This window comes from Pezoporus flaviventris, unplaced genomic scaffold (assembly GCF_033815535.1).
Source record: "Pezoporus flaviventris isolate CSIRO_AGI_PZ_B2104156 unplaced genomic scaffold, CSIRO_AGI_Pfla_v1 ptg000041l, whole genome shotgun sequence".
Taxonomy (NCBI): Eukaryota; Metazoa; Chordata; class Aves; order Psittaciformes; family Psittacidae; genus Pezoporus; species Pezoporus flaviventris.
This window is the reverse complement of record NW_026892589.1, coordinates 5,210,790-5,234,793: the sequence shown is the minus strand read 5'-3', so window position 1 is coordinate 5,234,793 and position 24,004 is coordinate 5,210,790. Positions and strand designations below refer to the sequence as shown.

Genomic DNA, 24,004 nt, shown 5'->3' with positions numbered 1-24,004 from the left:
CAGTGTAGAAAAGAAGGATGTGCATGAAATCCTGAAAACAGATTATTCTCTATCAAAATAAAAGTCTGTAGCACTCACCTACCTCAGCTCAGATATTGTTCCACTACATATTTGGCATCAAGAAAGATAATATTCAAATGCTGAATGTGGGAAAGCAGGGTTATTTCCCATCCCCGCTGCTCATTCTCATGAGCTCTTGGATGAGCAGCAGTTGAATATTTGCAATTTTTACCTCACGTTCCAGCTGAGTAAATTTTGGGGCCATGATATCAGCCTGTCTCTAGAGGAAAGAGTGTAAAACTTTGAAGGAAGAAAGGGGCCCGTTTAGAGTGATTACTGTGTGGGAAAGTGGTTAAGAATAAATAACACAACAGCTCCAAAGCGAATTGTGCAAGAGCCTGAAAACATCATTTCTTGAAAGGATTTGAACATTGCGGAATTTCCAGAGTAAAACTGCAGTGAAAGATGAGGGGGGAAAAGGAAAGGCCAGCAATCAAATTCCTAAAGCCTAAATTTCTCCCTTTGTGTGTGCTGCTCTTCCACTTCCTGGTGAAGCAAGCAAACACTTTCTTGTATCCTTGCACAAGAAAAGGATTGGTTCACACAAACTCCCAGGGCCATTCAGAAAAGTCAATATGAAGCAATGTTGTTTTCCCTGGACCAAGACAGAGCTATGAGCCTCTGTCTGTACTTGCACAGTAAGCAATAACCCTCTTTTTTTGCACCAGGACATGGCAAGGGCTGTTTGTGGAGCTGCTTTTTCTCCTTCTGCCAGCTTCTCTTCTTTCAGCTTCTGTTTTGCATGTGAAGGACATGAAGTTCATAAAGTGCAGGTAAGACCTGCTCTTCCCTCCTTCCCTTGCAGAGGGACTCAGCTTGCACCGTGCGTGCTGGTTCTTGTGAAGTCCTTGTTGACTTGCAGCACTGACACATCTATCTTGTATTTCCAGGACCTGTTGTCCTTAAGAGCTGGAAGTGCAGCAGGGAGAAAGGGCAGTGGTTCTGAGTGCTTAGGCTGTGTTTAAGCTGGGACACGAGAGGAGAGTCTAAGGCAAGTGTTAGTGAGCCTTTCCAGCAGCTTATGACTTCCCAGAGGCCTGTCCTAACTCTTTCCTACCCTTTCTACTCTAGCTGCCCATGTTCTCCCTCCCCATTTCAGCACCAGCTCTGATGCTGATGGATGTCACTGAATTCCAATTAGATGGTGAGAAACTGCAAAACTCCCATGGGAATGCTCTCATTTCTCAGAAAGAGCTACAAGGGTAGGCAGAGAAGTGGCCTGCTCTCTCAAGAGGAAAGTGTGATTTGTTTGGCTCCATTTGTTCTCTGATTGAGCATTCCTGCTCATTGGAGACGAGATGAATTCCAGATGCTAGTCCTGGTCTTGATTCCCGACTTAAAGATTTCAGTGTGGTTAAGCACTTTGGAAAGTCTTGCTGTGCACAGCAGTACAGCTCTGTCGTTTACCTGGGAATCCCAGAAAAGCCTGCTCTCATTTGCTTTGTAGTTCTCATTTAGGGGATTTTTAAAAAGTATTTCCCCTCCTTGCTCGTCTTTCTGAGAGGGTGAAGTTGTTTTCAGATTGTCTCTTAAGACAAAAGTCCCTGTTATTTCTATGTACCCTTAACTGACGTCAAGAACTTTAAATAACAGAAAAAGTAGCACCAGCCTAACGCAGATATGGCATAACACTTGTGTGGGGCTCAGTATGTGCAGCCTGTGGAGTGTTTGTCCTCATGCTCCTGCATGGTGTTGGCATGTATTGGCTGCCTGTGTGATGAAGGAGCATGGACCAGGGACATGGAGTGTGTGGGGATGGCAGGGGGTTGAAGATGGGGGGATGTTTGGTGAAGGAGAGTCTCGAGTCTCTGCTCTGTGGAGGTGGAGTTAGGAACCATGGTGATAGGGGCTAGACAAGCAGTTAGAGGGCTTGGGAAAGGGCACACAGGCAAGCCTATGGGTTTTTTAGTCATTTACATGTCTCCCCCTCCACCATAAAGAACAGCCCAGCCCAGCTCCAAGCCCAGGTCTTTCAACCTCCCCTGGCATGGTATATTGAAACCAGAGGAGTTTCCAAAGTCTCTGTGTGAGGTTAAAGCATTCAGCTCAAGCTGACCTAAGGATTCATCACTTCTCAGGCAGGGAGGTCCCTCTGTATTTCCCCTCTGAGCTTGTGGCACCTCTTCTCACCAGGAATTTGACTTTTAACAAGCTCCTTTTGTTCATGTCCTCCTGAGCTCTCAGGGCTGAGCTCTTACGACAGATGCAGTATTTCAGGTGCTGCCTCAAAAAGATAGTAACTTCCACTGATGTTTTGACCACACATCTCAAGGAGTCCAGTATCTGCTGGCCAGGCTTGCAGTGTGAGCATGTTGTGGCTCATGGCCTGGCTCCTGCTGCCTTGTGCTGTGCTCTGTGCAGATCAAAGGCCTTCGAAAGGCTGTACAGGGCCCAGTGAGCTAATCCTGATCCAGGTAACTTGAACTGAGCATGGCAGTGAACCATTATTCCACTGGTGGTGGTTTATGGAGATTTTGTAAAGCATATGATGGCAGCTGTATAGGTGTATATTGTTACATACAGGTACAGGTGCATGTAACTGCAAGTACGTTCTATTTAATACTTCCTGTGAGTTTAGTATTTTCATGTGAGGTAAAAGCCTCCGCAGATATCCCTTGGGATGAATAATGTAATACTTTGGCCTTATTTAGTGAATACAGAGTTCAGACAGAGTTTACTGTTGATGTCTTTGGATGCACACAAAGCTCCCTTTTGTTTTCTAGTGTCAATACTTTCAGCTGCTATAGTAATTATACTAATGAGGTTTAGTCTTTAAGAAAACTGCTGGATTTGCTCCAGAGGAGCACCCAAGAATTAAAGACTGAATGAGAAGGTTTCACTGTTAATACAATATTGAGCATAGCTGCACTGTTAGAGAAAGAATAAAATGCTGATGCTGTGCAGTAAACTTTGCCTAGATATGCTCATCAAATAAAGTTAATGGAGAAAAGTTTCCCTTGGGCAGTGGTCTGTGCCATGTGTCCTGCTAAGCAGAGCCATGCAAATAGTTGACTTTCAATACGTTGATAGAATTGTAAAATAGAGGATGTTTAGGTTTGGGTTGGACAGAGCATTTCTTTCAGCCATAACTTTGTAACTAGCAAGAAAGGAAGGAGGAGGCAGCAGGTCTGCTTTTAACGTGGGAAAATTACACAAAGACGGAGTAATCCCTGAGATTCAGCTGGGTCCGTTTTTGGTTTCAGTTATGTGAGGAATGGTGCATGTTCTGTGACTGTCCTGTTCAAGTGCTTTCCCTTTGGTTATGCTCATAGCCTGCAGAGATCCCACACAGTGGCAAACTGAAAGTTAGTGTGGCTGAGGAAAATAGTGCCAGAGTAGTGTTGGGTTGTTGATGCATGTCCTCTTCAAGATAGAGATTTGCTCCCTCCAAGTTATCCATCACTGCCCAACTGCTGTGCTCCTAACACATGGACTACTTGTGATCACCCTCAAACTCTTTTAGGGATTGTAAGAGAAATGCACTTAACCATTACAGCAGCAGCTAGAAGTGTGCTTCCAAGATCTGAGATGAAGTACTGCCAAGTTTCTCAGCTAGAACCAGGAGAGTTGTTCCCTGGCATGCTTTAAAATTGAAAGAAAAACCAGAAAGCCTTCATTCAGCAGGTACTTAAATGTTAATCTCAGTGAAGCATACGTCCATGAGTAATTTTAGAGCATGTTTCCCTTTTCTGATTTCAGTAATAAAAGAAGCAGAGGAGTTTATGTGCTTCACTTTCATAATGAATTCTGAGAAATAACAGAGGAAAGAGAAATGAATGAGAAATTCTTCAGTACCAGAGCTTCCGGTTTCCAAGTATGTGTTTTTCCAGATGTCTGAAAACTATACAAACCAGTTTTGTGTCCCTCAATAAAGAAAACTTCTTTGTGTGCAAAGGAAAACAATGCACAAAGGTTAGTGTTTCTCTAGTTTCTGAAGGATCGTACTGAGACAAATGGATCATGAGCACCAACATCTGTGGAGCTCACAGCCATGTCTCTTAGAAGATTTGAACAGTAAATTCCCAGCATGTTTCCTATGTTCTTTGTAATTCAGTTATCATCTAGAGACAAAGCTATATTCCTGGATTATAAATAACAAGACTGGAGGAGGAGACAAGCTGTGTGAAATACATCCAGTTTGTCTTTTGGTTGCATGCTCTTGGAAACTTTCCTAGACTCTTGTCCAATGGTTTAGAGTTGGGAAAGGCTCTTTTTTATTACAGTAAGAGCTTGGTGACTGTAGACAATGCTTTTCAAGCAAACACCAGTTTCTGCTTCTCCTCTCAAGAGGCATCTTCTTGAGTATGTTGCAATGTAATTTGGACACTGTACAGACAAAAGCAAAGGAGGTTTAGGACACTAGCATGAGAATGCCTCATGAGTTTGGTGCGTACATAGCATTCTTGTATAGTTTATATTTTTAAAAGATAAGATGGAGAGTGATAAACTGTGGGTCAATATCTTAGTCAGCTTTTCTTTGAGTACAAATGTCTGGCTTTCTGTCCAGTGATGTTTTCTTCATCTCAAACACTGGAAAGCAGCATGGATGCATGGAGAAAACACAGTTCTTGAAGAGGAGGTTTGTTCATACCACAAACCTACTCTTTTGCTGCAGACAAGGCAGCAACATTGTTTTCTCTAGCCGGACCCTGGACTGTCATGAATCCTGCAGATGATGGCTCCTTGATTTGCATCTCCATCTTTATTCTGTTGAATGAAAAGCATGCATGCAGCACATGTAGATGCTGGTGCTCTTTGGGATTGTCTCTTCACCTGCTGGATCCTAAGGCTGGTTTTGAGGGCTGGTTTTCAACCAGCAACCAGCTTTCTTTTCCTCAAACATGACTGATAACCAGTCATCTTCTGAAACCAGCTTCAATGTCAGAGAATCAAGTTCTACAGGTAGTAGCTCTGTGTCAAGAACATGTTGGAATTTGAGGTAAAATTACATTGGCTTAGTGCAATACACTGCTGCCAAAACAAGCAAAGGTGCAGTCTGTTCCCAGCAAAGCTGAAGGAGAACCTCCTGATGCCTCCAAAGCCTGTCCTGGTCCCTTTGGTCACGAGATGATGGGATTAGACTGTCCATGTACTCTGTCCACCAACTAAGCCCAATGGTCAAGACTCTTCAATATCTCTGCAATAATCTACCCTCAGAGAGAATCTCTTCCCAACTCCTTCAAGTAGTAATTTATCCTCTGCTCTTAAAACCCTAGGACTTCTATCCTTTGATGACTTCTTACCCTCCATGAAGTAGCTGTGGTATTCATGACAATGTTATCAATGCCTGGACTTCAGATTTTAAATAATTTTCAAATTTGGTTTCTTGATTGAAGGTTTGGACAAAGATGTTACAGGACCTAACAACATAAAGGGCAATTTAAAGATACTGTGCCTATTTATTAGTTAGTAAATGATGATTCTGTTAACAATCACAATTCTAATTAAAATGTCCTTGAGTATATCTTGGCCTGTAAGGGTCAGTAAATACCCGAGTTCCAAGAGAGCTAAGTAGCCTCTCACATAGAAGGGTCAGTGTAGACTCTGTAGCATAATACAGTCAGAGGTGAGTGTTGCACCAACAGGACTGTAAAGGTTACACATTGGAAGAGATAAGGAGGCTCAGTCTTCATTTATATATCTAAAAGACAAATGAGTTTGCCTGTGAGAGCATCTGTTAGAATAGATCATAACCAAGTCTTTGCCTTCCCAGGCATGGTCTGGGAGATGATGTTCTCTTTTCTTGCCTCTTCCAGGTTTCCTCCTTGGCAGCACAAGGGTTGATTTTCCAGATACAGATGTTTGATGTGCTGAGTTGAAACCCGAATTTGATGGAAAAGACTGCAATTGAGTTCTCCATGGCATTTGATGAAAGTAAATGGGTAAAATCGACTTGAGCCTTGAGTCTGCTGGTACTGAGTGGTTGGGGTTTCCAGCACTGATGTGAATTGAAAGGGAGGAGCTTCCCCTGCAAAAAAAAAACACCAGAATGATGATTCTTTAAGTGTTAGAGAGTAGTTTGACAAAAATAAAATATGGAAGTCTTATAGGAATTGAGACATTTTACAAGATTAGCAGTGTTTCACAATGAGGTGAAATAGAGCCACATTAGAGCTGTGAAAGCTTTTTTGCACATGCCAAGTATATTTGCCAAGTCAGACAGAGATGGAGAAGCCACATTATTCCCCAGGGACCACGGTTTTATCTCAGACAAACCAATGTATTTTTCTTGGACCATTCTCAGCTCCCCAACATAATCTTACAGGAAGATATAACTACAAAAGGACAGTTTAGTCTATTAGAGCCAGTTCTTGAGATATGATACATGAAATAGTATTACTTAGCTATGAGGAATTTTATTGAGTACAAGTTCAGTCTGCAGTGAAATACAAGTGTGAATCTGCACAGGTGATTCCCCTTCTCCCAAATCTAGCTGGAAAAAGATTTCAGACAACATCTTTTAGAAAGACAGAAGGCAGATTTGAAGCCATATCTTTTGCTTTTGAAGTGCAAGGAGAACTGTATAATTAAGAGGCTCTTGAGCTAACTGGGCCCATTTGCACTGTGTAGCAGTACATGCTGCTTATTGTTGCTCTGTTAGAAATTGGGTCTGGTTTTATTTAACAGCTGTTCACTCTCTGGGTGCTGTGGTTGCTGACTGGTACAGACTGGATCTCAGAGTTTTTACCCTGAATGTTTTGTGCCGAGGTGTGCTGCTTTATTCAAGGTATTCTGTTATGTTCATTTACAGAAGATCCATGGTGTGGACAGTGGCAAGATTTAGTGATGAAAAAAATAAGCAAGATTATAATAAACTGTAAAGTAAAATAAGAGTAAATATGAAGGTTATGGCTTTGTATTTAGCTTTTACTTCTCTGAGTAGTCTTATGGAAAGAAAATTCCCCAACTTTGCAATCCCAGTGTAGGATTGATACAGTTTTCCCAGTGATTCACCATGTAGGCTGCCTTTGTTTGGTGATCTGCACCAAAGGGTAAGGATGTGAAGACAGGGAAGTTGTGTGAAGCCAATAAGCCATGTAGAGATTTCACTTTAAAGTGCTCCAGCAGTGAATGTGTTAAACATTTTCATCAGAGCCTTAAAAAAAAAGACACGTGGTGGATATGCCAGAAAAAGTTTAGTTTACAAAAGAGAGTGAAAAGTTTCTCACGTGTAAGGGAGCAGGAAAGAAGGAGTACTCTGCTTCCTTTTTAGCAGCTTTTATTCTTTAAGCAAGTGTAATTCCCAGTGGCAGAGGGCAGAGCCCACTTCAGTGGGACCTCCCTCCAAACCCGCCGGGATCCTCTACTTCCACCCTGAGCAAAGCAGGCGCCTTCACAAAGGAGTAAAAGGCTCCCAGCTGCCTCTGGCAGCATCGGAATAGAGATGTCTACGGGGAAGGTCTGTTGTCTGGTGCTGCTGACCCTGGGGGTGCTGGCTGTGGTTGTTACACTTGTGGTCATCCTGACTCAACCCAGGTGTGGTCCTCAGCAGTACCTGCACGGCGCCGTGGCTGCTGACACTGAGACCTGCTCTGTCATCGGCCGGTATGTGCATGGATCGCTTGGGTTTGCGGGTTATCTGTTGTGTATGTCGTGGTCTTGGACTGACAGGACACTACTAACCATGGGGGTGAGCTGGGTTTCTGCCCTGTCCCCACTTCTGGGGCTAAGCAACAGTGCTGCTCTCAGTGTTCTCCGTCTGCAGTGGAGCAGCTCAGAGAGCAGATGGAGCTCTGCCTCTGTGATTGTTGCTTATTTTCATTATCCCATGTCACAAAAATCTGCAGCACTGCAACCCCATGGTCTTTTGGAAGGTACAAATATTTACAATATACAAATACAATGTTGTTTTTAAGTGGGAAAGCAGGAAATGAACTGTTTACTTCATGGTGGTAAGTCTGTCAGATAAGTGGTTTAGGAATAAACTAAGGAAGAAGTGAAAGCAAGTAGAGAGCAGCAGCTGGGAGGGTAAGGGAGACTGGGCATCCCACCCTTTAGGGTGTGTGTTTAAGGACTGTAGCCTGCAGCAGGTGTGTCTGCTATGACAAAAGACACTGTATTGGAAAGCACAGAGCAAGTTTAATTGAAATTTGGCCAAGACAGTGTAACTACAAAAGACATACTTCCATCTCTTGGAAGGAAATATGTAGGTTTAAAAAATACTCTAGTTGTGCAAGTCATAAGACCTGTAGCAAGCTGTAGTGTAGCAATCTCCCTCTCAAACATTTTGTCTCCTATGTTATTAATTACTTCAGTGCTTAAATGCTTTTATGCATGAAAGTAGAAGGATGGAACTTCGCAAGCTACATGCTGGATGCTCCAGCAATGGATGTGTGCTCTGAGCTGTGTGCTCTGCCTTGTGGCTGGATGAGTGAGGTAAGACATGGTGCCATTACACCATGCTTGCCATGTCACACGTGTGTTCATGCAATGATGTGGTGTCACAGCATTTCTGAGTAGTTGGAGAAAATGTACCGTGACTGCACATGGGTTTATTTATGCTAAGCCATAGGTTAGCTCTTCAGAGGGCAGAATAAGTATCTTTTAAGTCCGTATTAATGGAAATAGAGGAAAATACATTATTGAATTACTCAAAAGAATCTGCTGGGAAAACCACAGCACTTGTTCTGCAGCTATTGGAATTTACTTAAAGTATTGTAGAATCAGCTGGAAGGCACTGAAGTGAGAGCTACAGAAATCTGTGATCAGGTGGACAACTGATAAGCTTTGGCTAGCTGGCTCCTGCTGTTGGGCTGTCATCTGTTTCCTTCTCTTCTCTCTGCAGTACCTCAACCATTGCTGTATCTGTGCCTCCAGCACTTGCTGACGAGGTCCATTTGTGTCCCTGCAGTCTGATGGACCATCTTAGATTTCCTACAAATAGTGATCTCCACAAAATTCTGCCCTTGCTCCAACTTCCCATCACACATTTTTCCCCCTTTTCCCCAGCCTGGGGCATCTGCACATCACATCCTGATGTATCACGCTCCAAATGTATCAGCTGTCTCCCACAGCCCTTCCAAGCCCCCTGGGTCTCCCCAGCCAGCACTATTCACCTTGGTTCTCTATACCACCCAGTGGTTAGCTCTGCTCCCCTATTGCTGCATGCTATCTGCTGCGTTTCCTGCTATCCTTTGCCTGCAGCCAGTCCTGGAAACCTGTGTGCTCATTTTCTGCTTGGAATGAACCAAGCTCCTGTGTTGTTCTCCCAGCTTGATCTCCCAGCTTGAGCTATCTGCTCATGTTCTTGCAATAGACCATAATAAAACTGTTCGTTTATGAAAATGTTCCTCTGCAACAGAGCTTGTGGTCAGAAGCTTTGTATGGTTGCCCTTTTTGTTGTCATTGGCATATTTCTCTTTGTCCTTACTGGCCCATAGTAGTGGCTGGAGGAAGCTTCCTACATGCTCTGTACTCAATGTGATCTTGTTAATTTCTCCCAGACATTTCTGTGCTGTTAGATCTGTATGTCGCATTTTAGTTCTTAGCTATTAGCACATGATAGTCACCACTAAATTAGTTCTCAAAGCAATATAAATAAGTATAAATGAGGAAGTCTAGCATGGCACTTGTACTTTCTGGATACCACATCACAGTCTCTGCCTTTCAGAGCAATCTGTCCTGCTCAGGGTGCTTCTTGCACTGACCTTCTGTGTGACTGTGCAGGGGGAGGGCTTCCTTGAGCCTGATCCAAAGGTCTGGATGGGAGCATCAGGAACTGAGAAGCATATAGTGGCCTTCTCTCTAATCTTTGCTGAACAAGATTATAGCATCATATAGGAATTTTGTCAGAGTTGTAGCAATAAAATCCACTTTCTCAGAGTAGTCTTAGCCATTAGACCCTGTTGTCCCCATGAGCTGCCACTTCATTTGCAATTTAATGCTAGAAAAAAAGCAAGAGCTGGGCAAAGTGAAGCATCCCTTGATGCATAGACCCAGCCTCTTTCTGCGCAGCCACTCAGCAGGTGGGTTTGAAATGACAACAGTGCTGTGGACTTCTGTTGTTCAAATATAATTAAACTCCCAAATCCATGAGTCTTAGGAGAGAGGAAGCAAGATGAAAAGATTTATCTTGGGTTTTTCTGTTTCTTACTAAGCACTGGGTCACTCTTTTTCTGCAGTTACGCAGAAATCTGCAAATTTTTGTACTGGCTGTTTGGACTTGGAATACTGTAGATTTGTGAAGTTATACAGCAATCATGAATGGTGAGATCCCCATGGCACAAGAGCTGGGACCTGTATTGCAGCTCCTGAGTCTCTGCTGAGCCGTTTGCTGCTGCTGCTGTCTTTCTTCTGCTTCATTGCTGCTCCATCCCCAGCTCTGTGACTTCTCCTTCCCACATGTACCCATCTCCTGTGTTGGTGTTTGAGTCTGTGCAGTCACTGCTTCTGGTCTTCTCATCCTACCATTGCACCATTACCCCACTGCTAAACTGCTCAACATTATGGGCTTTCTTCTGCCCTGATCCTACTCCAAAGCTCTGCCACCTCACTCCTCTCCCACCTCCTCTCTGTTTGAGACAGGACATGGCCACTCTCCTTGCTCATGGACCAGCCTGGGGAGCACTGAACACCAGGGATAAGAATTTCCTCATTTTTTCCATGTCCCAAAGCCATGGCTGTTATCAGATGCAGTTTTTTCAAGGAAGCTGTGCTAGCCTCTGCAGCTGGGGATTAGAACAGGCTCATTTCCACTATTATTGCTTAGAAATCACCAAAAATGGTTAATCCACTGATGACCACACATGTGCATTAAATTAGAGTGAATCGTTTGAACTGAAGGCAAGCTACACCTCTGGCTTTGTACTTGCACACTGCAGAGCCTCCTAACAGATTTTCTAGAGGAGCTTAAATCAAGTAAAATCAGGTAAATGAGCAAATTTTCTCAGTCTAATTTTTTCTGTAATTGCTGAGTGTTTTTAGTGGAAGCATATGGCCTCCAGCGCTGTGGGAAATAAATGAGGTTTGGTGGCTTCAGTCTATCAAAGCTGGAACCAAATGAAAACCACATGTTGTAACTGAACCTGTGAGCCTGCCTGCCTGCTGGCAAGAGCAGGAGGCATTGCAGCCAGTCCCTTCAGGCACAGCACAGGGTGATCCAGCAGTGCTGGTTCGTCCTTGCTGTCCCCTGCTGACCCTGCAGATGCTCTATCTGCTGGGACCCTGCAGTCACCCCTTTTATCCTACAAATCCCCCCAGATCCCAGGAATCTGCAGGGGATGCTCAGAGTACCTTCACTGCAGGATGGGCATGAACCAAATCGCACTGGTCCAGCACCTACTGTCTAAGCTTAAAGTAGCACCTGGTCTCTGACCTACTTACAGATTTTATTCTTTAATTAAAAAATGTTGTTTCTTTTACAAAAAAAGGCAAAAAGAAAAAAAAAGCAAAAAAAAAGCAACCCAAACCACATGCTCTGTGAGTTGTCTTTAACAGCAATGAAATTCCTAGGGCATTACATGATACAGTGTTGGTTTAAGATGCTGCTGTTTAAGACAGAGTCTGTGAGTGCTCTCCTAATAGAACTTCCAGTTGAACTTCTCGAGAATAACAGAACTGGACCTCTTGCCCAAAGAGCAATCTGTTTTTTAACAAGGGGGAGGGTGGTTTGGGAGAAGCACCTCAGGGCCCATGTGTTTCCCTTACTGGTAGTTCAGCTGTGAAGGAAGGGTCAGTAAAAGAAGTGTGTGGCTCTGTAATTCTTTAGTCCAAACAGGAGATGGGGGACAGCCCCAGTTTGGTGCTCTTCTTCTTTAGTTATGCTCAGCTGTCATCTTCAGGTTTGGGTTTTCCAGCTCTGGAACTGGTGTTTGTAAATTCTGGATGGTGTAAGGTTCGACTTTCTGCAATCTTTATGCAGCTCTGGCTCTCTGCAGGAAGTGAGCAATCTCAAGAACCCTCCAGTGTGTCAGCATGCTTGTTGGCAGGTCCTGTTCTAGAATTGCCCTTAGCCAACTGTGCCCAATATTCAGTGCTGAACAAGGCTGGCTCTTCTGCTGTGAAAGGTTTTCCTACTGGAGACTGGGAGCTGAGAGCAATATTGTGCAGTTATCTGGTCCAGACAGGGGCCCTGTGCTGGAAGATAACTTGTCTCTGGGTGAAGTGAAACACTTCTTTGATGAAGAGCGATTGGAGGCTAAAAGGAGAGTCAGAGCAGTTTTTATCACAAGGATGTGCATTTGGTATGAAAGGCCGCCTCAGTATTTTGTCCTCATGTCAAGAAGACGTGAGGAGACAGGAGCTGATTGCCCTGGCAGTGAGTAGTACCCAAACCCACCTTTACCTTAGCATCTTTACCTCCTGGCAATGGAAGAAGCTTTTTCCATCAGCCACACAAAAAGCTTTATATTCCCTACCGATGCGCTGTTTGAGCTCTGCCACGCACTGCTCTGCATCTGTTTGTTTTCCAGCTGGCAGAAGCAAAAGCCAGCATAGGTCCAGGGAGAGATTTAGGAAAAGTGCTTATTCCCACTGATGGGATTCACTGCAGCAAGGTGCAGCACCAAGGAGCAGCAGCCAAGAATCAAGTTGCCACTGTGCTGGTTACAGAGCAGGAACAATAAAGCCTTCTGAGGAATACACAGTGCCAGTGTTGGGGGCATGACCCCTCTGAAAACAATTGGGTGGATTAACACCCTGGAGTAATCACTGCTTATCAAGAAACACTTGCTTTGCCTCCGCTGTGCCAGGCAGGATGTGTGGTGAAAGTGCTCCTCCCACTTGTTCCTTGATGCTCTCAGGAAATCTGTGTGCCTTTTGCCAATGGCAGTAACTGTCCGTGTCTCAGCTCCTTGGAGAGGTTTTGTGCTCTCTCTAGCAGGTAAATACACCTTTTCTGCTGAGACTTAGACCTCATTTGTCCTCCCTGATCTCAGTGGGAGCCAAAGGCACAGCTACAAACTGGAGTTCACACGGCTTGTGTTATCCTGGCTCTGTGTCTAACTGGGAGTTTTGGAGGTCGGGAGCATAGAGAAGGTCATGCTCAGAAACCCTCGGGTTTGTATGCTTTGTGCGTGTGCACTACATTTGCAGTAGTTAAAGGTTATTTAGTCCACAGCGTTGCTTTTAGAAACAAGTACTTGGAAGCAAAAATATCTCGGCATCATCCAGAAACAGGCCATTTAAGTGTATGAATGTTAATCTAATAAATTGGTAACTGTGGCCACCCTTTAGGACATGCTAAGTTAATGCAGTTCCAGTGCAGAGCATTCTGGCTTGGTGCAAATCAGTAGGGAGAGAGGGAAAAACTCATCTTTCAGAGCAGTTAGCCAGCCGTCAGCAGATGACACAAGAAGGGGTGAGGATCTTCATCAGGGAGTCCTCCTTCAGGCACAAGCGTTGCTGGGGACATGGTGACCTGTGTATGGCACCCACTTCAGAGGGAATGTGGCTGGGAAGTTGAGTGAGAATCATCTGATGCTTTTCAGGCTTTGGGAAAATGTGTCTGATGTTCCATGTTAAGGGCTTCGTACATTGCATTGAAGTGAATACTACACAGTCTTGCAATTTCTTTTGAAAGCTGTTTTTTCACTGCAAATTACCTCAGAACGCTGGTTTTCCCAGGCACAAGGCTTTGTACATAGGCCAGGGTCTCTGCGGAGCACTGTCCTGGGCCAGCATCGTGGTCCTTCTGTCCTGTTTCCCCAACTTTTACCATGCTGTCTGGGCCTTCTGCCGGGTCACTTACTTCCTAAGGGAAGCCCTTGTGTCCTTCCCTTCTATTGTTAACATTTTAAAAGCTGCAGTTTCAGGAAAACACCACCCAGGGACATTCATGTGGTGAGACTCTTACCCCTGCTTCGAGGAGACGGATGGGTGAGCCTGAGCCTCAGTCTCCATTTTCAGAGCTACAGCCAGGGATCTCTGGAGACTAAAAGCCATGCAGACACCAAACAGGAAGCCTGGTGATGTCCCACTTGTCCATTTCCTTACAGGCAATGGTTCCAAAGGCGCTCTACTTAGAGAAACAAAGGAAAGCCACAATCAGTGTGCCTGCCAGCAGCATCCTGTTCCCAGCCCCAGCAGGTCCCACCAGCATCAACGGATGTAAAATAAACAGCAGTCCCTATGTGCATGCTGTGTTCTGTCACAGCTGCTGGGAACAGTTGCACTGCAATTAATGAACTATTCCACTTTTCCTTCTGGCTGTGCATTATCTCAGTAATATCCCAATTCAGTCAGAAAACTTCCTAGCAAATACCAGTGCTGGCTATGGGCAGGCTGTGCAAGGAAACCCTACCCCAGCTCATTTCCACAGCAAGGAAATGATTCCATGTCCTTCCACTGCAAGGAAATGATTCAGCTGTGCTTGAGGGAAGTATTTGCTAAGACATGTTTCTCTAGCACAAATTCATGAGGCTGCCTTAATGCCAGTTTATTCTTTAATGTGACTGTGCCTAGGTAGAAAGAGTTGAGGTTTGCTTTTCCTACTTGTTTTTTTGATGCTTGTTTTGGCTTTGGGGATACAGGGAGGGAGTGAGATGTCTGTGCTAAGATCACATAAGTCCAGGAAGTCACATTGTAGAAGCAATGAAGTGAGGCCTGAATTTTGTGCTAATTCACATGTAAAGTCTCAGGAGTTTGCTTTTCACATGGACCCATAGTTCCTGCTTCAGTGCCCCTGTCCTCTTGACCAGCATAGTCCTTTTTATTGGAAACGGTAGCTGGAGAGCTAGAAACCAGTTATTTGGGTCCCAGCATGTGGAAAGCTGTCTCCTCTGCTGAGAGCGTTCTCCTCCACGTCTGGGAGCTCCTTGCTGTCTCTTTTTGACAGCAGCATTAGTGAGTGTCTGCAGCTCGCTCCCATTACTCTTTGCCCAGAGGAAGACCAGCCTCACACAGGTCTGGCCCCTACCTGCCCTTTAGCCCTGCGGACTCCCCCTTCTTTTCCACTAATTTTGATTTCTCACTCCCACAGGGGAAGGTGCCTTCCTGTGCTCTCACCCCCCACACTGCTGCCAGTAGCTTTCTCCAACTGCTAGGTACTCTTGTCAAGCAGGGGCTGCTTTTCAGGTGCCCCAGGGAGACATTTTCGTGTGGCTCCTCCATTCTGTCATTCCTGGATTTTAATGTTACCCTTTTCCCCTCTCTTTTTACCACAGGGACATCCTCAAAAGTGGAGGCTCAGCTGTGGATGCTGCCATCGCTGCCTTGATCTGCACCTCAGTGATGAACCCTCAGAGTTCAGGCCTGGGTGGTGGGGTTGTATTTACCATCTATAATGCCAGCAAAGGTATGGGCCAGCCCCGTTTCCCTTGCAGACACACAGCTACCATGGAAACGTCAGAATCCTTCATGTTCTCTCAGAGCAATTTTTTGAATATAAAAGTTGCATTCTCTGATCACAAACTTTTCTTAACCCAAACATCCATTACAGGGAGTGCATCTTCTTTTTGCAGCAAGAACATGGCAGGGGGGCAAGGAGCTTTGGATATAAAATGAACTGACTTTGCCTCGCTTTATCCCACAAAGGAATCCTAAATTACATTTCAAAGTCATATAGCTGACAGTGCAGCAAGGTGTGAGTGGTGCTGAGCTGCTGCTGGGGTTCCATGGAGGCAGGTGGGAGCAGGGTGAGGTGTGTGCAGCAATGTGGGGGGGTTGAGGGCTCACTTGAGCCCTTGGGCTGGGACTTCAGGGCCCATTCTGCTCTCGCTGGTGGGGGTGGGACTCCCCAAAGCATTGGTGTGACTTTCTGACCCAAGAGATGCATTCTCATTTCAGAAATCTCAATGTAGCAATGGTCAGGGCCTGCTGGGAGCCTTTCTGTGCTTGGCTTAACTCCTAGTTTTGTGATCTTGCATCTATGTTTTTAATGTTGGAGGTTTTTAATTGTCTTGGCTCCCCAAAGCCCCCCGAGATTATTGGTCTAAACAGTAAAATCAACAATGGACACAGTAACAGTGCTGTGGTTTTAAAAGTACTGCCAAGGAGCCTCACAGATTCATGGGTCTGGAAGTGCTTGTGTGGCTCTTACACAATAACATCATTTGGCAAAACACCTGTATTGTTCTTTTTTCCTTTTTGGCAGATCCATGTCCCTTTGTCCCCTACCAACAGTCCTTTTCTGCTACCTGTAGTATCCTGCTGCACAGAGCTGCACATGGCCATGGACAGCTCAGGTGCTTGGTAAGCTAGGTAGCTCTGTGGGCTCCTGCAGCACAGCTGCCTCTGTGCACTGTGGTAGAAAAACAGAAATACAAGGCAGAGAAAGAGGTGAAATAACACCTGAAGTACAACGGGCATTGGGTTTTTTTTCTGTTCAAGCTTTCTGATACATAGAGGATCTTTGGATGTCTCCATTCTGCTTATAAACATGATGGATGTACCTCACCATCCCTTGCAAAATGGCCCAATAACGAGCATAAGGCTCACGTTATGTCTGACATGTCCCACATGTAGAGGAAGTCAGGAACCTGCAAATCAGATGTGAAGCAGCACATCCCAACCTGTGTCTCAGGCCCAAGAGCTCTGAGAGGACCTTAACTGGCTGGAGACATGCTCTGGCCTTGTCCCTGTACCTTTGTTGCCTCCAGGCAGGCACTGCTGTGCTGTAACTAAAATCATGGATGCAAATGACTGTGCTGACCACAGCCTGTCCCTGCAGTGTGCATGGCCCATTGGCAAAGGGCTCCAGAGCAGTTCAACCCCATGGGCTCTGGCCTTGTGGCCTGTGCCGTGCCCACAGCTTGCTGAGAAGTGATGTTCACCCGCTCCAGGAGGACAACGTTATGTATTTCCCCCCTTTCCTTCCTAGGAACAGTCGAGGTGATCAACGCCCGTGAGACGGTCCCACAAGAGTTTCCGCACAACTTATTGTCCAGCTGTGCTGCTGGTTTCCCTCTTGGTAAGGACACAGAGTGGGCCATGAGGGCTGTGTCACAGAGCTCGGGGGGGGGAATGACACCTAAGACCTTGCTGACCCCATGTGAAGCTCTGTTTAATTGATTGTTCACATCCTGGGTCTTCCTTCCTTACTTTTGCAAAAGTAAGAAAAATGCTAGGTCCGTAAAATGCCTGTTACGTAGCATTGGCAACCTGACCAGCAGGGAGGGTGGGGAGCACCACAGGAGGAGAAATGGGAGTGTAACATTATAACTTCATAGGAAGTCTGCATTTGAAGACCAGCTTTCCCAAAGCACTCATTTCCCAGCAGTTCCTATGGAGAAAACTGTGTCAATAGCACCTCTGACTTTCTGGAAATGAAAAAAATCAATCTAGTGTGGCTGCCCATGTCCTCACATTGGGGAAGCAACCTGGCAGCATCAGGAGTGGAACTGCTGGGCTCTAGCTTAGCTCAGCTAGCTCTTTGCCACCTTACTCCCATCCCAGGAAGCTCCACGTCCATCTGCTACTACTGGTTTGGCAGCAGGCACTTGCACAGCACATCTTGGATCTCTCCACATTTCCTGCTGCATTCATTCTCCTTCCTTAGCACATTTTCTTCCAGGGTGTGCCCTAGCTGCTGGAGGAGATGTTCTTCTCCTTGAAAGAAGAAAAGGACTCAGGAACAGCTCTGGTTGGAAGGGACAGTTGGCAGTCTCTGCTCCATCTCCTGCTCAAAGCAGGGGGATGTCAGAGCTGGCTCAGGCTGCTCAGGGCCCTGTTCTGTCACAGTTTTTACCTTTTTCCAAGGATGGACAATTTAACAGCTTCACTTGCTCTAGCGTTTGACCAGGCTCCTTGTAGTGCTGTTTCTTTTATGTCCAGCTCCCATTTCTCTTGCTGCAACATTGTGCTTTCACTGTGCTCCTTGGAGTCAGGCTCGGGCTTCTCTATACCCCTTCTATTAGGAAGTAGAAGAATGTATGAACAGAAAAAGATCGACAGTGAAAAAAACAGGCCTGCTTTTAGAAGTCTCAGTTGCCTCTACAAATCCACACTTCCCTTGGAGTGCTTTCAGGGAGGTGAAACCTCAGGGCTGTTACTGTGTGACACTTGCTCTGCTTTCAGGTCCCAGCTGGATCGCTGTGCCAGGAGAACTCCGGGGGTATGAAGCAGCCCATAAGCGATACGGCCGCTTACCATGGAAAGCCCTGTTTGAACCAACCATCAAGGTCCTTTCAGAGCCACTTGTCATTTCCCCAGTTATGGAGAAGTTTATTCATCACCCAGCCTTTGCCAGTCTAGGAAAAAGCCTGTGGTAAGACCCACAAATTAAATTGCAGTGTGAGGACCACTGCTCCCTCAGCATCAGACCCTTCCTCTGGCATGCTGACTTGGAGCACAGGCTGCTGCTCAGTGAATGCTTGCTATGGGAAGGGAGGGAACAGAACTGGGTTTTTAAAAGACATCATTGGGTAGGAAAAAGGGATGGGTGCTGAGGACAGAGTAAGCATGTGCTGAAAACTGATGGATGTTTTTCTTTAATAGCCCACTACTTTGTGATGGTCAGAGGTTTTTGAAGCATGGAGAGACCTTCAGGTGGCCAGCGCTGCAGCAGACACTGAGGGTTGTAGCAGAAAACGGAGCTACAGCATTTTATGAGGGACAGATAGGAAAGGCCCTGGTGGAGGACATTAGGAAAGCTGGTAGGTACCAGATGTAGTTAATACTAACAGACAAGCGTTTTCCCAGCAGCTGGCTAACATTGAGTCAGCATGAGGGGAGAGCCAACATGTGCCATTCACTTGCCACTTGGGATGGTAGCTGGCATGGGAAGGGGCCACCTTTCCCCAGTTCTTATAACTCGGGCATAGAAGCAGGACTAAAAGCTACAGCTCTGGCATTCACCCACAGTGCTCATGCACTGGCCTGCCCAACTTAGGCTTTGTGGTGTCCTGGATTTTGGTGGTAGGTGAGGACACATGAAGACAGTACTGTGCTTGGTGGAAGATATTTGGGAGCATACAGGCATGGTTCTTTAGAAGCTTTACCAAGGCTCTGGTGTAGCCAGCCCATAGTAGGTAGATGGTAGAAGATAATGTGCTAATGACAGCTACCCATCTGGTTTTCTGTTGAAGGGTCCAGCCTGTCACTGGAGGACCTTAAGGCATACAAAGCAGAGCTGTCCTCAGCTCTGAACATTACCCTGAACAACCACACCACAGTGTTTTCTCCTGGACCACCCCTGGGAGGTGCTGTGCTCATGCTCATCCTCAAGATACTGGAAGGTAAAGTCCTAAGGGAAAGCAAATAAAAAAAGGTTTGCAAAGTGTTGCTGTAGAGCATTAGCGAAGTCCTGGGCAGAAATGGAGCTGGTGAGCGATAATAGGTCCAAAACAGCAGCATGACCGTGCTGTACAGTGGGATGATGAACTGGCTCCTTTTTACCATGTGTCAGCATCACCACAGCTGCTGCAAAGGCCAGAGGACACACAATTTTTCCAAGGCTTCAAGGATTAAGTCACAGCAGAAGTTAGTACTAGGTTGCCTCTGTATCCACATCCTGCTAAAGCACAGGGAAAACTTGATAAGACCTGGGATGGCAAAAGGAGGTGCCTTTCAATTTTGTATTTAGAGTTCTTAAAAAACCTATTGCCTTGACTCTAACAAAATTATTTCATCCTGCTCTATAGAGTATAAGCTCCATGAAGCATCACTGGCAACCCCTGAGGAGAGGGTAGAAACCTACCATCGCATTGCAGAGGCCCTGAAGTTTGGCAACATGCTAAAATCCAGCATGCGTGACCCAGCCTTTTCTGAAGCTCTGGTAAGCTGGCATGGTACAAAGGGGCAGCGACAGACACCCACAGCACTGACAGCTTCTTCTGCACTGCTGCTTGACAGAGAAGGAGCAGGGAAATCCCATCGCCTGCTTTTCTTTTTCAAAACCTGCGTCATCACCAGCTCATTTTAGCCTATGTGCTTAGGCTTCAGGCAGGCTGCCTATCCTGCCTGCCAACACACAGTACCAAGCAATGTGCTGTCCTGCTTTGCAGTCACAGAAGGAAAGAAACTACTCAGAACTGCTAGGCAAGAGCACTGCAGCTCAGTTGACCACGGCAGAGGCAGGATTAGGCCATTTATTCTGTCTGCAGTTTCTGTTCAGCCATAGGCTGGTGCTCACTTGCCTGATGAGGGGTGTGCATATGCTCTTGCCAGTGTTGACAGGCCTCAGTACTGAGCTTGCTTTGCTTTCTGTGTTGAGAGTGGCCTGGGGATTCAGGCTGGATCTGAATGCTTCAGGTCCCCAAGCTCAGACTATTGGGGCTGAATGCCCCAGGCTTCCCTATGCCTAAAGACCTAAAGACCCTGTGCCTGTCCTTTTATGACTCAAGCTATGTGTCCTTGCTGTCATTGCAGAAGACTGTGGGGCGCATGCTGTCTGACGAGCTTGCTGAGCTCGCCAGACAGCGAATAGATGCCCGTGGTGACCACCCACTTACCCATTACAACCTGTTGGAGCCCACCTACAGCCACAGATACAAAAGCAAGGGCACAAGTCACGTCTCTGTGCTTGCTGCAGATGGCAGTGCTGTGTCCGCCACCAGCACCATCAACTACCCGTGAGTAGCCAGGGGGCTGGTAATTGTGTCACAGGCCACGTGTCAGGTTCACGGGGTACCTGCAAGACTGTTTACCAGAAATGCAAAGCCCTTGGGCTTCGCTGGTGTAGGCAGTCTTCACTTGTGAACAGCTTTTTCATATGACAGGAAAGGTCTTTGAGAATCACCTCAATACTGTAACAACTTGCTGAGCTCTGTGGAGTTTCTGTGGATTGGGCAAATCCCCGTGTGCACTAGTGACAGGGAGCTCATCTCTGGCACCGGCACAGCAGCACCTTTTGGACACCCCATCTGGGGCAATTCTGGGTTGGGAAGAGACAGTGATAACCCACAGGGCCCCTTGGGTCAGTTAATGTCATCCACAACAGCAGAGCACCGGGCACTGAAAGGCTTCCTCTCTCCCCTGCAGGTTTGGCTCTTTTGTGTATTCTAACCAAACTGGCATCATTCTAAACAATGAACTTGCTGATTTCTGCATAGGAGACAAAAGCATTAAACCAGGTGAGTATTAGCACCCCCAATATAAAACACAGGGCAGGAGATGGATATGCAGACTGTGTATCCCCTGGGTCTGCCAAGAAAGAGAACATCAACACTGATGGCAGGATTGCTGCTTACAGTTCCTCAGCTGACTTGAATATGCTGCAGTAAGACCTGAATACCTGTGGTCTTATTGAATACATACCAAGAGGTGCTGCCTATTTAGCCTGTGCTATTAAGGTCCAGTTTCTGTGAGATAGGGTCTGGGCACAAGCACACTTGTTTCTCTGAAAGACTTGAGCTTCTTGAGGAATGAGCAGCAGCTCATTTCCTTGGGAAATGCAAGAAGAGTGGGGCAGCTAAACTCGTGTGTCTCTCCAGCCCCCTTAAGAGCTACATCGGAGAAACAATACTCTGCTTCTGCTCTAGGAGAGAAGCCTCCCTCAGCAATGGTGCCTTCCATTCTCATCTCCAAGACAGGAGACATGCTGGTGATTGGAGGAGCAGGTGGAAGCTGGATTGTCAGTGCTACTAGTATGGTGAGTGAACAGGTACTGCAGAGGAGTACCTTCCACTGCACAAGGGGAGCACAACCTGTCCTGAACAAAAGGAATTACTTTGCTGCTGAAGTCTAACAAACATCTTGTTCAGATATCAAGAAAACACAGGTAAAGCCACAAGAGGAAAAAGAGAAGTGTTTTTACTTCAACTTTCTTAACCTGGAGAGAAGCAGGGGAAGGAGTCCCTGCTAGCACCTGAGCTGAATACAGAAAGAACAGTTGTCAGTATAAAGACATAAGATCCATCAGTAGATATTGAATTCAAGGACAGCACTTTGGCTCAGGGAAAGCATTCTGGGAAATATCATTATGTGCTCTGTTATTCTAGCAGGATTCGTGGTTGAGTGGTGGTTGAGTCCTGGTTCAGTGCAGCTCCTTTTACAGCCCAGGTTTGCCCCATCCTGCAGGCAGGATTTACAATAGAGCTGCTCTGGCCTAACACCAGTGCAGAGGCTGGCAGAATGGGACCCAGGTTTTTATTCAATATCCGTAGTCAGGGTGGCATTTGTTTCCTTGCAGGCAATTATAAACAAGCTGTGGTTTGGCTACGACTTGGAACATGCTATTTCAGCTCCCATCATGCATACTGAAGGTGAGAGTATCCTGTTTGAGGACCACTTCAATGAGGTGAGTGGCCTTGTTTGGAAAACTTCTCCTTTTGGTGAGAAGGACCCTGCTTCTGTAACTCTCCTGAAAAATCCTGGTTGCTTAAATCTCACTTTCTCAACCTGACCCTATGTACATATCCTTCATTTTTACACCTGGCAATGCTAAGACCTCAGGTTTCTGCCCCATTCACTCCATTTCCTCTTCTCTCCCCCTTACAGGAGGTTAGAAGCAGTCTGCTGAGAAGAGGACATAAGGAAAATAAAGTTAATTTTGCGATGAATGTTGTGCAGGGAATTTCCAAGGAAGGAAAATGCATCTCTGCTTACTCTGATAAAAGGAAGATGGGGAAGTCAGCTGGATATTAGCATGAAATGCCATCACAGCTCACAAAACTACAGGAGATAACTAGATTCAGAATGTACTTTGGCTTGGACATGCCAGTATTGCCTGTTCCCATCAGGATGCCTCTGAGAGCATGGGTAAAACTTGTGCTTAAACCCAGTTCCAGAGCATGCAAGTCACCCTCAGGCAATGCAACAGGTCAGCCAGCCTTGATTAGAGCTACACCCTCCCTCACTTATCTGATACATGGAAAAATGTATTTCTTGAGCATGTCAGCTATTCAGAGTAAGAAAATACAAAATGGGAAAGGAAAACTGGTCCAAGCCTCACTGAGAACACTGTGATGGCCCAGATGTATCTTCCATTCCTGTTGGAGAGTCCCAGTTAAGGGTAGGATTGGTTTCTTTCAGGTATTGCCACAATAATTATTATTGTGACTCAGCAATGTGAATTAAGTAGCTATTCTGGTTATGAGGATTAGGAGCAGTGTCTGTAGGGTCTGAACTGTAAAATCGTTAAGTAAGTGTCCAGGCTTAGAGGGTGGGTTTGGAAAGGGAAGAGAGTAAAACCCCACACTCTTCCTCTTTGGTTCCTTACCCAAAGAAGCCCAATTTTTCCCAAAGGAGGCAGATGGAATTGGCTCACCATAGCTCACATCTGCTGTCCTACTACACTCTTGCTTTGGGGTTGCAAGGGACCCAGAAGCTCAGAGTAACTGTGCCAAAGCATCCTTCAACCCTGCCCATTGGTGACTTTGAGAATAAGCTTCCTATTGGACAATGTGTGTTCCCTGGGGTGGACAGGCTTCAGCTCAGCTCCCTGGGGGCACCTCTCCCTGTGGCGAGAGGAGTCCCAGATCATGCCAGTTCTCCCTCCACATGCCAGCAGAAGTCATTTGGGAAGGCAGGTGAGGCCTGCAGTGGAAGAGCTGTTACTTTGGGGAGCTTTAGAACTTTCTTCAACATGCAAAGGATATGTGCCCAGAAGCCTTGTTTGTAGTCATGAGCTCAGCCTTGCCAGGCAAACACTAGGGCTTGCTGAGAAGTGATGCAGCACTACCAAGCGTTACCACAATGCTTTTCTCCTGTAGTCTAAGGACATGCTCCAACTCCCTGTTACCACAGCTAGTCTCTAGGCAGAACTTATACACTGTCTTAAAAGAGCTATTACAAACAGAGGAATCCTCTGGAGGAGAGAACAGAACTCATGTGGCTGGACACAAAAGGTCTTTTGCAGTTATTTCATAACTTTACTTTGCTCAAAATGGCCAAGAATCAAACATTAAAAAAAAAAACCCTAAAAAAAAAAACACCTAAAAAAAAAACCCCAAACCAACCTCCCAAAAGCTTTTCTCAAATACCAGGGACAACTTCCCATGACTCCCAACAACTCCATCTTCTGAAAGCTGATGAGCTGTACTTCCCTATGGGCACAGACAATATTGTATGTGTGTTCCTGAAATTGAAGCCAAATCAGAGCAAGGCACTAGCAGAGGCCTCCCCTGTG

General features: G+C 45.9%; 1 protein-coding gene across 2 annotated transcripts; it reads left to right on the top strand.

The window, feature by feature from the left end:
- Positions 1-7,184: 7,184 nt before the first annotated feature.
- Positions 7,185-23,803, top strand: GGT5 (gamma-glutamyltransferase 5). Of its 2 annotated transcripts, XM_061466010.1 has the most exons (12): positions 7,185-7,605; positions 15,162-15,292; positions 16,817-16,906; positions 18,013-18,202; positions 18,433-18,590; positions 19,023-19,172; positions 19,578-19,711; positions 20,305-20,507; positions 20,917-21,008; positions 21,417-21,526; positions 22,067-22,174; positions 22,375-23,803. In XM_061466010.1, the coding sequence occupies exons 1-12, from the start codon at positions 7,445-7,447 to the stop codon at positions 22,519-22,521; spliced, it is 1,674 nt and encodes a 557-aa protein (XP_061321994.1). In that variant the 5' UTR covers positions 7,185-7,444; the 3' UTR covers positions 22,522-23,803. The 2 variants fall into 2 exon arrangements, with proteins under 2 accessions (XP_061321994.1, XP_061321996.1); XM_061466012.1 differs by lacking the exon at positions 16,817-16,906.
- Positions 23,804-24,004: the final 201 nt, after the last annotated feature.

Bases quoted from the DNA above. Each gene is read 5' to 3' on its own strand.
- GGT5 (XM_061466010.1), top strand. From the start codon at position 7,445: ATGTCTACGGGGAAGGTCTGTTGTCTGGTGCTGCTGACCCTGGGGGTG. The intron at 15,293-16,816 runs GTATGGGCCAGC...TTTCCTTCCTAG, and splicing joins CATCTATAATGCCAGCAAAG to GAACAGTCGAGGTGATCAAC. The intron at 18,591-19,022 runs GTAGGTACCAGA...TTTCTGTTGAAG, and splicing joins GGAGGACATTAGGAAAGCTG to GGTCCAGCCTGTCACTGGAG.